Genomic DNA, 14,131 nt, shown 5'->3' with positions numbered 1-14,131 from the left:
GAAATCTTAGAACACACAGCATGCTTCAGGTGCTGTTGATATGATTTGAAAAAACAAAAATTAATTGGTATCAAACTGTGACATTGTTTATATAGGAAGATATGAATACTTGCATCTTTGGTTCTCACTGCATGTTAATAAAGTGCAAGGAAACAAAAAAAAGAAGAATAGTCTCTACTGTTGGTAGCTCGTGTGCATTGGCTTCTGTCTCACAGTAACTGTTGATTGACTGCATGCTGCTTTAAAACCATAAGACTACTCTGTTCAAAACTTTCTTCAGTGAAATGTGTCAATTTCATAGTTATTACTGTCCATTTATATGTGGTTTACTGTGCGTCATATGAGACAAAGAAAGATTATCTGCTTAAATCATTCAGTGTCATGTATTTCATGTCAAAAATACACACACACCCACCCACCCAAAAATATGTATTTTATAGTTTATGTATATTTTTTTACAAAAACGAAATTAAATATGACAAATATATGTATATAAAAACTGCAGTTTTATACACTTTAAGAAATATAAAAAAAAAATTAATTGCACACTTAATGATTTGAATTGAATTATTTACATCTTCAGATGACTGTGACTAATGTATAAACCATTTATCACAACACTTTGACAAATTTAGCTTTAAATTATCACAAAATATGTTGTCCCCATGTCTTACCAGCCACTGTCTCATGTAGTATGATATATGGCATTTTATAAAGTAGTAAAATCTTGTATATTTCTATATTTCGTATGGCTAAGTCAGGGATGCAAACATGGATCCATGGTGAGTACGGCCACACAGATAACTCACCCTTAGTTAACCATTGAAGAGAAAATAAGTGTGTACTCTTACTCAACATTCTGTATTTCTCTGTTCTCTTTCTTCACAAACACAAACACAGGCGTCCAGTATTGAGAACAAACAGGACTGGATAAAGCACATCCGTGAAGTGATTCAGGAGCGGACTGTGCATCTGAAGGGCGCTCTGAAAGAGCCCATTCACATCCCCAAAGCTTCCACAGCCAAACACAAGGGTCGCAGGTACACCCCCAGGTGAGTGAAACATCTCTATTCTTACTTTTTCTTTTAGTTTTATTTTGTCATTTTGTACCCTTCGGCTTCATTTTGCTGTTGCTGGATTTGTTCTTCCTTCAATTTTCTTAGTATGTGGAATCATACTAAGACTAGGAGTTAATTTCTTGTGTGTGTTTATGTGTGCAGGGATGGAGAGGATCTGGACAGTCAGGGTGACGGCAGCAGTCAGCCAGACACCATCTCACTGGCCTCCAGGACCTCACAGAACACACTGGACAGCGACAAGGTGAGGATACACCTGTCAGTGAAATTACTGATGAAAATGTTTGCGGCATTATTTGAGTATTATTTATATACTGTTATAGTATTATTATTTTGAATGGTTTTTTATTTATTTATTTATTTAGATTGAGTAATCGTATATGCTTTGTAATTTTCATTAGTGTTTATATTAGTGTTAATAGTTCTATTTTTAGTTACAGTTTTAGTATTTTTAGTACTTCAACTTTTGGAGTAGTTCACCAAAAATGAAAACTGTCCTCATGTACTCACTCTAAAATGATTCCAAACCCATATGAGGTATTTGGATGAACGCTGGTAACCAAACAGTTGCTAGTAGCCATTGACTTCTATGATATATCAAAAAAATACCATGGAAGTCACTGACCACCAGCAGCTATTCTAACCAGCATGTGTAACTTTATGCCGTTGCCATAACAATATGTGATAAATAATGTAATAATTCAACAATCATGAATTCACAACACAGTAATTTCTAAACAATAACTAATGCTTTATTATACTCATTATATGATATTTCATCTGGGCAGTTTTCACATGAGACCATTTTTTTACATTTAAATTTATACAGTTTTCAAAATATTTGAGAAAAATTGTTGTTTGATCTGGAATATTTTGACTTTTTTTATCATTTTGCATATTACTCAATTATTTTTTTCACTGAACTTTTGTGTCATTTCAGGCATTCTAAATTTGACCAAAATGAATAAATATATAACATGTAAAAATAATGACAAAGTTTAAAGTAATTTTTGACAAAAACTATTACTAAAATCCATGGCACTCTTTTTTCTTTAGTTGTCAGGTGGTTGTGAGCTTACAGTGGTCATCCATGACTTCATGGCTGGTAACAGTAATGAACTGACAGTGCGAAGGGGACAGACGGTGGAGGTATTAGAGAGGCTCCACGATAAGCCTGACTGGTGCTTGGTGCGGACCACTGACCGTTCCCCTGCCCTGGAGGGCCTGGTGCCCTGCGCCATGCTCTGTATCGCCCACTCCCGCAGCAGCATGGAAATGGAGGGCATCTTTAACCACAAAGGTGGGCAAATTTTTGAAACACTTTCCAAAAATCATCCCAAGCCTGTGTCAGATAATAATCAAAATCTTCGCTTTCTTTTTCTTTTTCTTTTTTCCAGACACGCTCTCTGTGTGCAGTAACGATGCCATCTTACCAGGCTCCTCTGCCACCCTGCAACCAGGTCATGTGATGGGTTCCCAGAGTTCCCCTGGGCCCAAACGCACTGGCAATACATTAAGGAAATGGCTGACCAGCCCTGTGAGGCGACTCAGCAGTGGTAAAGCCGATGGCCACGTGAAGAAGCTGGCGCACAAACACAAGAAGAGTCGTGACGTCAGAAAGAGCGCTGATGCAGGCTCACAGAAAGACTCGGACGACAGCGCAGCCACGCCACAGGACGAGACTCTGGAAGAGGTTTGTGCACTTTCTGTTTTTGCTTTCTTGTATATCTTGCTAAATATTTTCAATACTTTTTCAAAGCTGTTCTTACTGATTGTTTTTATATATATATATATATATAGCGTAATTTGTGGTTTTGTCCCTGAACCTCCACAGAGGGTGCGTAACGAGGGTCTAAGCAGTGGGACCCTCTCCAAATCATCATCATCAGGTATGCAGAGCTGTGGAGAGGAAGAGGGAGAGGAAGGAGCTGATAGTGTTCCACTTCCTCCACCCATGGCCATCCAGCAGCACAGCCTCCTCCAGCCGGACGCACAGGATGACAAGGTGAGCCGGCACATGACAGAGCAGAGGGGGGCGACAGGGGAGGGGGGTTGGTACGAGTGAGAGTCACTAGATTAGATTTTCAGTTTTTGTTTTTTCTCGCTGCCAAACTTTAAGCCTCAATACTGTCAGATCCTCAAATCTGTTAAAATCTTCCGTGTGCCGTTGTGTTAAATTATATTTCCTCCTGGGATATGCAATCTTTACTTTCACTTTCATTTTTCCAGTTCTAGCTCAGTGTTTCAAATTCATGTGTGACTGCAATGCAAGCATTGTTAAACTGTTTTTCTGATCATTTTAAAACTGAAATGGGAATCATATTGACTCCCCATCACTCCTGGCATTAACATGCGTCTTCTAAGATTGGATCATTTGGAGATTGGATGAAGTCTTGGATGGATTCTGATCACATTTAATAAGGTTGAAATTAATCAACAATCTAATATAATTTATTGAAAATAAAATGACTTGTGGTTCATTAGTTCAATATGTCAACACTACCAGTTCTAAATAAGAAGTTGAAAACAAGCAGTTTTGTCACAATTACATAAGAAATACTTGTAATATCCTAAATTGGGGGAAGGAAGTGTTGTGTTGGACCATGGGAGGTCTTAGAGTCAAAAAGGTTGAGAACCACAGGTCTACATCCCAACACGAAATGCATGTTAATGCCAGCCTTAGCGTTAGAGAGAGAGATTTTTCTTTAGATAGAATGTAATCATCATGTAGTCTCGAGTTATAGCTGGTCTCATCACTGCTCAAGAACAGCTTGTGACACTAATTTGTTTTTCTCTTTTGTTTTGTTTGGGCTGTATTGTTTGCCATAGCATTACGTTGATTTGTGTCCTGTCTTTGTTTTATCTCAGTTCCCATACCTCTCCATCTGACTCCTCCCTATCTGGCCTCCCTCCTTTCATATCATTTCTCATTGCTTTCTTTTCCCATAACCCCACTGGCTTATCAAAGGACCCAAGACCCCCTTTCTTTCTACTTTTATTTGCTGTCTTTTTTCGTTCTTGTTTTTTTTGGTAGAGATATAGAAGCCGACCACTTCCTGAGAATTCCACTTTGAAGTAGTGTTCTTTTAGAAGCGGATTCCTCACTTTGGTTTGATTCTGTTATTCCACTTTCATCTAGACTAGACTCTTTCTGTTGTTTAAATCATTCGGATTTAAACTTAGAACCACAAAATGCCCTGTCTCATCCTTTTTTTATTTTTTTCCACTCTTCTAATTTTTTATTTATTATACGCTGTTGTTCTATATACATATGATTTGGTCCAGCCTTTAATTGATTGTCCTGCTAACGTGCTGGTTTTTGATCGGACTGGGTTCCTCAGACACGTTCAAATACAGCTTCAGAGTATCAGGGCACACACGGTGTTAGACGTTTATGTGCAGGTCTGTGCAAATGTCAACATCAGGGAGCTGTGATTCGGTAGAAAGAGGGTCATGTGCCTTACAATGACTCTGAATCTCAGAGACCACCCTCACTCTTTACTCCTCTAACCAACCCTCCAAACTCCACCCATCCACACCCCTCCCCCCCTCCTTCTGTGCTTATCCCCTCATTATCCACTCTGCTGTCTGATTGGCCTGTAAAAGCTAAGCAGACCTGAGGCCACACCCAGACACAAATTGGAATGTCTGGAAGGCACAGCAAGGGTGAGACTTTCTGCTGGATTTCCCTCTATTTCTATTTGATGAATGTTTTTGATTGCCAGTTTTTGAAGCTAAAGTAAACAAACCCACCGCCAATCTCAGGTGTCCAGCATCAAACTATTGTCAACCTGAAGTCTATGATTTTTTTAAACCTCAAGTGTGATCAATCTTATGAATTTAAGACCCCATGAAATCCAGCAGGTTTCTTTCTTCTGTTGAAATATTTCCTAGTTTGGTGTGTTTGGCTGCAAGAGAAAGACTGTACATTTGAAATGTTTATATCTGCTAAAAGGGTATTTTTATCAATGTTAAAATATAGATGTCACACGTGGAATTTTTTTGGCAATTATGAAGCAAGCCATTTTAATAATAATTCCTTACATTTATATAGCGCTTTTCTGGGCACTCAAAGCGCTTTACATAGAAGGGGGTAATCTCCTCAACCACCACCAGTGGTGTCATTTTGATTTCATGGGGCCTTTTTATGACAATTGGTACAGCTTTGATTGAAATCAAATTGTCTCCATTATTTTTCACATTTTTAAAACCAAATAACTGCACCAGAGATTGCTTGCGAGTGCAGATTTTGAATGTTCACAATGGTGTGATGCCAGACACATCATAATAATATTGTTACAGATGCATTTAATATAATGCTGAGAAGCTATTGTAGCTATTGTGTGCTATAATAAAAACAATAGCATAAATGTCCTTGAGGGCAAAGGCAGTAAACTAGATCCTAAATCCATGCCTGAATAAATCTCAATTACAGTTTAGCTCCACATGGCTCATATTTCCTCTGTATCATTCAGTCTGGCTTTTTCCCCTCTTTCACTCTCTTTATTTCTCCAGACCTCTTCCCGTCTCTCTGTCCGACCCTCCAGTTCTGAAACGCCCAGCGCTGCAGAGCTAGTCAGTGCCATTGAGGAGCTGGTCAAAAGCAAGATGGTAAGAAGTGGACAGATGTATATATGATTTTTGAAATAGGTCAAGAGGTTGAATGTAAGAAGTTGATATTTGTTGTAAATTTAGTGTTCAAATTCTGTTTTGTGGCAAATAAATATTTATCTATTTGCAAAAAATAAATTAATTATTTTTACTTTTTTATTAGTAGAGTAGCTTATAATCAGCCTGCAGTTTCAATGTTGCTTACCCATTATATTATTTGGCTGGACTGATTTTGACTGTCTCATGTCCACACAGGCTCTGGAGGACAGACCCAGCTCTTTGTCTGTGGAGCAAGGGGACAGCAGCAGCCCCTCTTTCAACCCATCTGATAATTCCCTTCTCTCCTCCTCCTCTCCGATCGATGAGATAGAGGAACGCAAGACCAGCTTTTTCAAGAGACGGCAGTATGTCATCATGCTCTTTTCTCTCTCTCTCTCTGTTATTGTCCTCATTCATTGTCAGTGTCTATAACACGTGTCCCCTTTTTCCTTGTAGTTACCTTCTTCTGGAACTGATTGAGACAGAGAGGGACTATGTGAGAGATCTCAGTTTGGTTGTGGAGGTAAATGAACACTGTTCATGGGATGCTGAGATACAGGGAGTGATCATGTGACTAGATTTGAAGCGCATACATGTGTTGTGTGTCTGGTAGGGCTACATGACCAGGATGAGGGAAGATGGAGTTCCAGACGATATGAAAGGAAAAGACAAAGTAGTTTTTGGAAACATTCAGCAGATATACGACTGGCACAAAGAGTAAGTATCTAGTCTGTGAAGTACTATATTTTCAGTTATTTTTAAATGATGGACAGTAATGGAAAAAAATTCAGCAATTTTATGACAGTTTTACAGACTTTGAAGAGAGATGAAACCAACCATAATCCTTATTGTTTCAGTTTCTTCCTGGGAGAGCTTGAAAAGTGCCTTGAGGATCCTGACCGGCTGGGCCCTCTCTTCGTCAAACATGTATAATTTTTAAGCTTTTTTTAGGCAACCAATCAAACTTTTTTTCTGTAATATGATATTGTGCATACTTATGAACTCATCATGCCTTTCAGGAGCGGAGACTGCACATGTACATTGTTTACTGCCAGAACAAACCTAAATCTGAGCACATTGTCTCAGAGTATATCGACACCTATTTTGAGGTGCGTAACTGAAGTCGTTAGGCTGATTTGAACATATTTTCTGCCCATTATAAAGTTCATGTCGGTATACCACCAAATTGAAATCACATAGAACATAATGAAACATTTATAATTTAATATTAAATAAATGCATTAAGCATATACAGTATATATATATATATATTTGACCCTCTCTTTTAGGATCTGAAGCAGCATCTGGGTCACAGGCTTCAGATCACTGATCTGCTCATTAAACCTGTGCAGAGAATCATGAAGTACCAACTGCTGCTTAAGGTTTGTCCATCTGGTCCTCTGCATCTCATTGTTTTAGCACTATTGACAGAGATGTTACTCTAATCTTGATTCTGATTCTAATTCTGATTTATTTATTTCCAGGATTTCCTTAAATTTTCCAAAAAAATTGGAGTTGATTCGGTAGAATTGGAGGTTAGCTTTTTCTTTAACATATACTACACTTCAGAAGTTTGGGATCAATAAGATGTTTGCACTTATTTGATCAAAAATCCTGTAAAATCAATAATATTGAGAAATATTATTGCATTTAAAAGAAGTTTTTCAGCAGCCATTACTCCAATATTCAGTGTCACATGATCCTTCAGAAATCATTCTAAAATGTAGATTTGCAGTTCTGAATATTAGAAACATTTCTTATTATTATCAATGTTAAAAACAGTTTTAGCTGTTATAATGACAGCTAAATATTTTTTTTTTCTTTCAGGATTTTTTTTAATAGAAAGTTCAAAAATAGAAATCTTTATTGTTGGTAACTTGATAAATATATTTACTGTCACTTTAGATTAAGTTAATGTGTCCTTGTCAAATAAAAGTATAAATAAGTGTCTTAAAAAAAAAAACTTACTGACCCCAAACTTTTGTGCGTGTATGTATATAAATAGATGTATATTTATATATTGATTGGTTGTCATATGTATTTATACTGATGAAGTTATTGATGTGTTGTAGAGAGCGGTTGAGGTCATGTGCATTGTACCAAAAAGATGCAACGACATGATGAATGTTGGTCGAATCCAGGGATTTGATGTAAGATTGTGGTGACTTTTTTTTTTTTTTAAGAGTTTAGATTTTTAAAATAATTGAAGCGTTTTACATGTGAATTAATTCATCTGATCGATCTGTCTGTCCTTCACAGGGAAAGATCATTGCTCAGGGGCGTCTCCTCCTGCAGGACACCTTCATGGTGGCTGAACCGGATGGAGGCCTGCTGAACAGAATGAAGGAGAGAAGAGTCTTCCTCTTTGAACAGATTGTCATCTTCAGTGAACCTTTAGATAAAAAGAGGGGCTTCTCGATGCCTGGGTACCTGTACAAATACAGCATCAAGGTACAGGCGTCCTCGTCTGTCTGTTTCGATTGGTATCTAATTGCGTCATCTCAGACTCTATGATAAATATAAGACTGTATGAATTAAAAATATGTGTGTTTGTATGTGTGTAGGTGAGCTGTCTGGGGATTGAGGAATGTGTGGATGGGGACCCATGTAAATTCGCACTGACCTCCAGAACGTCTAATGGCAGCAAAGAGGCCTTTATTCTGCACTCAAGCCATCCTGGAGTACGACAAGTCTGGATGCTGCAGATTAGCCAAATCCTGGAGAGTCAATGCAATTTCCTCAATGGTACAGTATCCAGCAATACTTAGGAGTATAGAAGACTTTAAATCATCTAGGGATCGTTTTGAAATTAACTTGAACTTGTTCAACTTGTTACTTGAACATGTTAAAAATGTATTTGTCTATGTAGAAATTGACATTAACCTAGAATAATAAAGTGTCATATACATGACAAGTTCATGATGTCTAAATGCTAATGAAATGATCCTCATTGTAAAGTTTTACCAAAATTGCTTACAATATCTTTAGGTTGGATTGCAAGTCTTTTCTGTTAAGCCCAAAGTATACTTCGTACTCTTTTTAACATTTCTTCGGGATCTCGTATGGGAACACCCCAGGTGTGACCGATTGCGGAACCCCCAGGGTAGCAAAAAAGAGGCCGTCTACCCGAGACATCTACCAGAGTTTCTCTGTCTCATCCCTTCAGAGCATTCCACATCTCCCTCCTGCTGGGAAAAGGAGAAGGAATTTAAATACAGAAATTGTTCTTGCAGACGGTTCAGTCAACTGTGTGCAGGAGTGTGGCCCATGTTACCCAGGTGTCCCCCAAAACATTGTCTCCTGTGTTCTGAGGGAGGAAGACCAAAAGTTCACAAGCATCCCAACACAAATAAAACATTCTCTGTTGCCTCCAGGCCAAGGGCGCAGAGTGGGATGAAAAAAGAAAAGAATCACAAACAATCAAGCCAAACAAATATAACTCCCTCACTGGGGCAAAGTTCCCCCCCTTCACCACTAGCTGCAATACCGCTAGTGGGCAAAGACGGGAAAGGCCCTCTCGCTGCTCCGATAATGAACTGGTGAATATCCACAGTTCATCCCTGGGCTTTAGCCACTATAGACAGGGGTTACAGACTTCAGTTCGATGTAAAACCTCCTGTGTTCAATGGAGTGGTAATGTCAGTGGCCCAGGGAGAGTCAGCTCAAGGTTTGGAGGAAGAAATATCCTCTTTACTGAGAAAAGGATTGATAAGAATAATTCCAAAGAAAGAACGGCAGCAGGACTCTCGTTTTTTTGTGATTCCCAAGACAGGGGGAGGTCTCCATCCCATTCTGGATTTACGAGTCCTCAACAAACACCTCAGAAAGTACAAGTTCAAAATGCTTTCACTTACAACATTATCTCAAAATATTCATCAGGGAGAATGGTTCACCTTGGTAGATCTCCAGGATTCATATTTTCACATAGATATCTTTCCTGCGCACAGGAAATATCTTAGATTTGCTTATCAGAACACAGCATAGGAGTATGCGAAAATTACCTTCGGCCTTTGTCTATGTATTAAGCAAATATGTAGGTGGGCTCTAACTCTGTGAAGGAATACGGTGTTAGTCTCATCTTATCTAGACGATCTGCTCGTTTGCGCACTGTCCCCATGCCAAGCAGAGCTTGATACAAATACACTGGTGACTCAACTGGAGAGATTAGGTTTCAAGATAAACCTGGCAAAGAGCTGTCTGACTCCTTCACAGGAGATAATCTACCTGGGTCTCAGGTTGAACGGTGGTGATTTGGGTGGAGGGGTTTGGTTTGATGATAAACCTCTACGACCAACCATGGCCACTACGAGCACGCAGGGACCTTCTCTCTCAAGTACAGGGCAAAATATTCCACCCCTGGTCTTCCCCACACACTTTTGTGAGATTCTATTGACTGGACTTGACAACCTTCACTTGCCCATTCGGTCCTGGGAAAGAGTAGACAAATAGTACATTAAGCTCTTGGGTAACCCAGTTTATTATAGTGTCAAAATGTTCAGACTATACTTATCTGCGTTAACCACTTGAGTTGGGTCGAAGAGGTTTAATTCAGATCATATTCATCTTTAGTCTGCTTAGTCAGCATATCGGCAATACGGGAGTTGTCTGTATCCCATAGTGAGATACCGAACGAATGGTAAAAAGAGAACTTTAGGTTACCAATGTAATCTCAGATCTCTGATAACATGAAGTGAGATATATCACAGTATTGCTCTCCTTGCCTGTTCCACACGGAGAAGAGATATGCGAAGAATGACAAAACGACAGATAGCTACACTTTATGTTCAGGGAGGCGGGACTCCCTGATCGCTGCAGCGATTGGCCTGTCATGATTGGCAGACATGAAATTATAACTGATAAAAATGTCTTTGTATTCTTTTAACCTAAAGTTGTGGCTCTCTAATTACCCCCTCACACAAGCGCTTGTGTGCAGCCTCCACTATTTTGTTGTTGTAACATCTGTTTAGTTTCATTTTCTGGCAGCTTGTGGAACAACTGATTAGTGCAAAACCAAGTCAGTGCACATGTGCGACCTGCACGTACAAAGTAAAAACAAAAAGCGAAGTATACTTTGGCCTTTACACCCTTCTAAATAATATGAGCTGTTATACTCATGTGCGAATCTTTCTCCTGTAGCACTTAGATCACCCATCGACTACCAGAGGAACCATGTCGAGGGGCCTGGTATCTCAGGCAGCAGCGTACAGGCTGGAAGTAGTGGGGGTCAGGTTATGGCCCCCCGAGGAGGTGGAGGGGCCCCGGCTGGGTCGGGTTCCCGCTCCCGTCCATCCCGCATCCCCCAGCCCTCGCGCTTGCCTCAGCCACTCCGTCATCACTCTCCTGCCCTGGGGCCTGGAGCCCACGAGCCTGACGGCCCCGACAAAATATCAGGTATGTCCCCAAGACCTCTCTCCAGGGGTCCCTCATCCTCTTGCACCACAGAGCCTGATCCAAAGGTGAAGGTTCCTGCAAGCCCTAACCCCAAACAGATGGACTCTAAAGAAAGTGCTTCCAAAGATAGCAGGGATGGAGCCGGCACGGTCCAAATCCCTCGAGCCACTGTTGCCCCGCTAGCACTGGTCAAACCCAGACCTGGAACGGTTTCGCCCATGGCCTCCCCATTAGCCACACCAGCTTTCAAAGACTTCATCCCACCCTGCAGTCCTGGGCCAAAGACGGGCGGCAGCTCTACCTCATCATGGAGCTCCGTTCCTGCGTCCCCTGCCAGCAGGCCTGGTTCTTTTACTTTCCCCGGGGAAGCATGTGAGACACTGGGACGGCAAAATCAGAACCAAAGTCACCGGCATTCCACCCACAGTAAAGACGCAGACCGCATGAGTACCTGCTCTTCTGCAAGTGAACAATCTGTCCAGTCCACTCAGAGCAACGGGGTAAGAGACACATTTCTGCCCCGATCGACCACAGTGCTTCAACTCAACTCCTGTCTTCCCTCATGAATGACTTTCTAACCCACCTGGATTCTGTCTGATTTCTGCCTCTCCTAACCTGGTTTCTACTCTGTGGACTTCCAACAGATCCTTTGCTCTGCATCTCAGAATTCTAACAAAGTTCTGCTTCTGGCCAGATACTAACTATGTTTATGGAGTTGTAAAACAAGAACCAGGTTTTCCCTTCCTTAAAAAAAGCTCATAACTTCAAGCTTACTTTTGGCGCTTTTCCACTGCGTGGTACGGCTCGGTACGGTTCACTTTTGGTGGGTTTTCCACTGGGTACAGTACCTGGTACTTTTTTTAGTACCACCTCTGTTGAGGTTCCAAGTGAACCGTATCATTATCAAAACGTGACGTGTAAACTCTGCTGATCACGGATTGGCCAGAGAGAATAGTCACTACCTGCATCACTAAACTTCCGACACAAACACAAAAGAACTGCTAGATTTAAATCAGCACAGCCAGTGAAGGATCGAACGCAACTGTTTTTTAACAACCAAAAAGTTTCGTTGTCTATTGAGGAAGTACAGACATTCCACTCGTTACTGAACTGCAGTTGAAACGCAAACCGTGCTGGGCCGAGTCGTACCAAACAATGGAAAAGTGCCATTTGTGGTGTGTATAATAGAATCAGTTTTTCCTAAGGACTAAAAGTGCGGTCACATTTACTATTGTTTTTTGAAATTTCTTGTGTGAAATACAGTCATTTCAATAGGAAACAATACAAGTGGGAATTTCGCATGAGGGTGAAAGATTTTTGTACACAGATTTCTTCAAATTCAAATTAGTCGCATGGATTTGCTACATTGACTAAAAGAAAGCTGCTTGATTTGAAGGTTGCTTCGTAAATTGCTACACTATTGACAGTAGACATTGGGTCTTTTTTTGACCACAAAATTTTGCTAATGTGACCGCATCTTAACACTGTTAATTATTACAAAACTAATGCAAGAAATATCTATGGATGTTTTGATTCTGTCTATCATAAGACCTAGTTCCGAATTTCAGATCTTTTTAGCAGGCTACTGTAACTACCATGTGTTCTTGTCTAACTTTCTTTTCTGTTTCTTTTCTTTTCTTTGACTATTCTTGTTTATTAATGCATGTTTTCAATGCAGTGCACTTGCAGGGTTAATCAAAAATTTTAAATATTGAGCATAGGAGTTATTATGGAATGTTTTGTCATCATCTAAAACCAAAAATGAAATTCAAAACATACATTTATTATGAATTCACTAGCCCTCATGTTCAGTTTAGGGTCTGGGATACCTCAAGGCTCTCTTTTGTCACCATTGAAGTATCAAGATGAAATGTTTCCTATTCTATTGATTACTGATTTTAACTTGATAAAATACTTAAAATGTCCTCCGTAATAACTATTGCAATATGTCTAGGGGAGAGACCCAAAAGATATAAACATTTATTAAACAATTAATTAAATAAAAAAAGGTGAAAATAAGAAATTTCACTTCATAATTTTCTTATTGTTTAATTTTACAATAAATTATTGCCACTGTTCAGTACAGTAAGCTTCAGTCATATTTACATATTCTGGGTTTTGAGTAGGTCAGTGGAACATATTACAAGAACTTTTAAGGGGAAAAATGATTCTTTTTTTAAACTTATTTTTTAAACACATTTAAACAATGTGGAACATAAGGGTTAATAGATAAATGTGAAAATACTGTAATTTACCCCCAGGTAAACCTACAGTGTTATACACTACAGGCATTTGTGTTAAAGCTATAAAATCTCTCAGATACTAAGACCTGTATGTGTGTCTGTTTGTCTACAGAGTGAAAGCAGCAGCAGCAGTAATATCTCCACCATGTTGGTGACTCAGGACTATGTGGCTCTGAAAGAGGATGAGATAAATGTAGGTCAGGGGGAGGTGGTGCAGATCCTGGCCTCCAATCAGCAGAACATGTTCTTGGTGTTTCGTGCCGCTACCGACCAATGCCCAGCCGCCGAGGGCTGGATCCCTGGTTACGTGCTGGGCCACACCTCCACCATTATCCCTGATGTACCAGAGGGGTCCATTAAGTAAGAGCTCGCCTCTTACCATTTACATAACACATTCTGCAATAAATCAAACCCATTTTTGTTACAGACCTCTAGTAGTTAACATCTGTTCTTTATGTTGGGTATTCAATGTGTTATAATCATTATTTTTAACATAATGGGTTGTTTTCCAGCAGGAAACCATCATCATGGCATACATCCCTCCGTATTCGTAAGAAGTCAGAGAAAAGAGAGAAGGAAAATAAAAAGGAGGCCAAGCTTGAAAATGGATACAGGAAATCCAGAGAGGGACTAACCAACAAGGTCTCTGTAAAGGTAACACTAATGACAACACAAATCTTTGTCTTTAATGTTATTTTCCTTCAGAAAAATGCTCAAAACTTTTTCCATTTTGCAGCTTCTAAATCCCAACTATATCTATGATGGTAAGTT

At 39.7% G+C, this 14,131-nt stretch overlaps 1 protein-coding gene across 1 annotated transcript in view; it reads left to right on the top strand.

The window, feature by feature from the left end:
• Positions 1-14,131, top strand: part of LOC109050369 (triple functional domain protein-like) — a 97,282-nt gene that overhangs the window by 77,940 nt on the left and 5,211 nt on the right. The window contains 20 exon segments of the mRNA XM_042777022.1: positions 901-1,052; positions 1,221-1,320; positions 2,133-2,376; positions 2,474-2,769; positions 2,911-3,081; positions 5,592-5,687; positions 5,943-6,091; positions 6,183-6,249; positions 6,340-6,443; positions 6,584-6,653; positions 6,746-6,835; positions 7,016-7,108; positions 7,211-7,261; positions 7,799-7,876; positions 7,986-8,177; positions 8,291-8,471; positions 10,863-11,617; positions 13,473-13,720; positions 13,876-14,014; positions 14,097-14,124. Of these exon segments, the coding sequence (XP_042632956.1) occupies positions 901-1,052; positions 1,221-1,320; positions 2,133-2,376; positions 2,474-2,769; positions 2,911-3,081; positions 5,592-5,687; positions 5,943-6,091; positions 6,183-6,249; positions 6,340-6,443; positions 6,584-6,653; positions 6,746-6,835; positions 7,016-7,108; positions 7,211-7,261; positions 7,799-7,876; positions 7,986-8,177; positions 8,291-8,471; positions 10,863-11,617; positions 13,473-13,720; positions 13,876-14,014; positions 14,097-14,124 (3,304 nt within the window).

This window comes from Cyprinus carpio, chromosome A19 (assembly GCF_018340385.1).
Source record: "Cyprinus carpio isolate SPL01 chromosome A19, ASM1834038v1, whole genome shotgun sequence".
NCBI lineage: Eukaryota > Metazoa > Chordata > Actinopteri > Cypriniformes > Cyprinidae > Cyprinus > Cyprinus carpio.
This window is presented reverse-complemented; position numbering and strand designations above follow the sequence as displayed.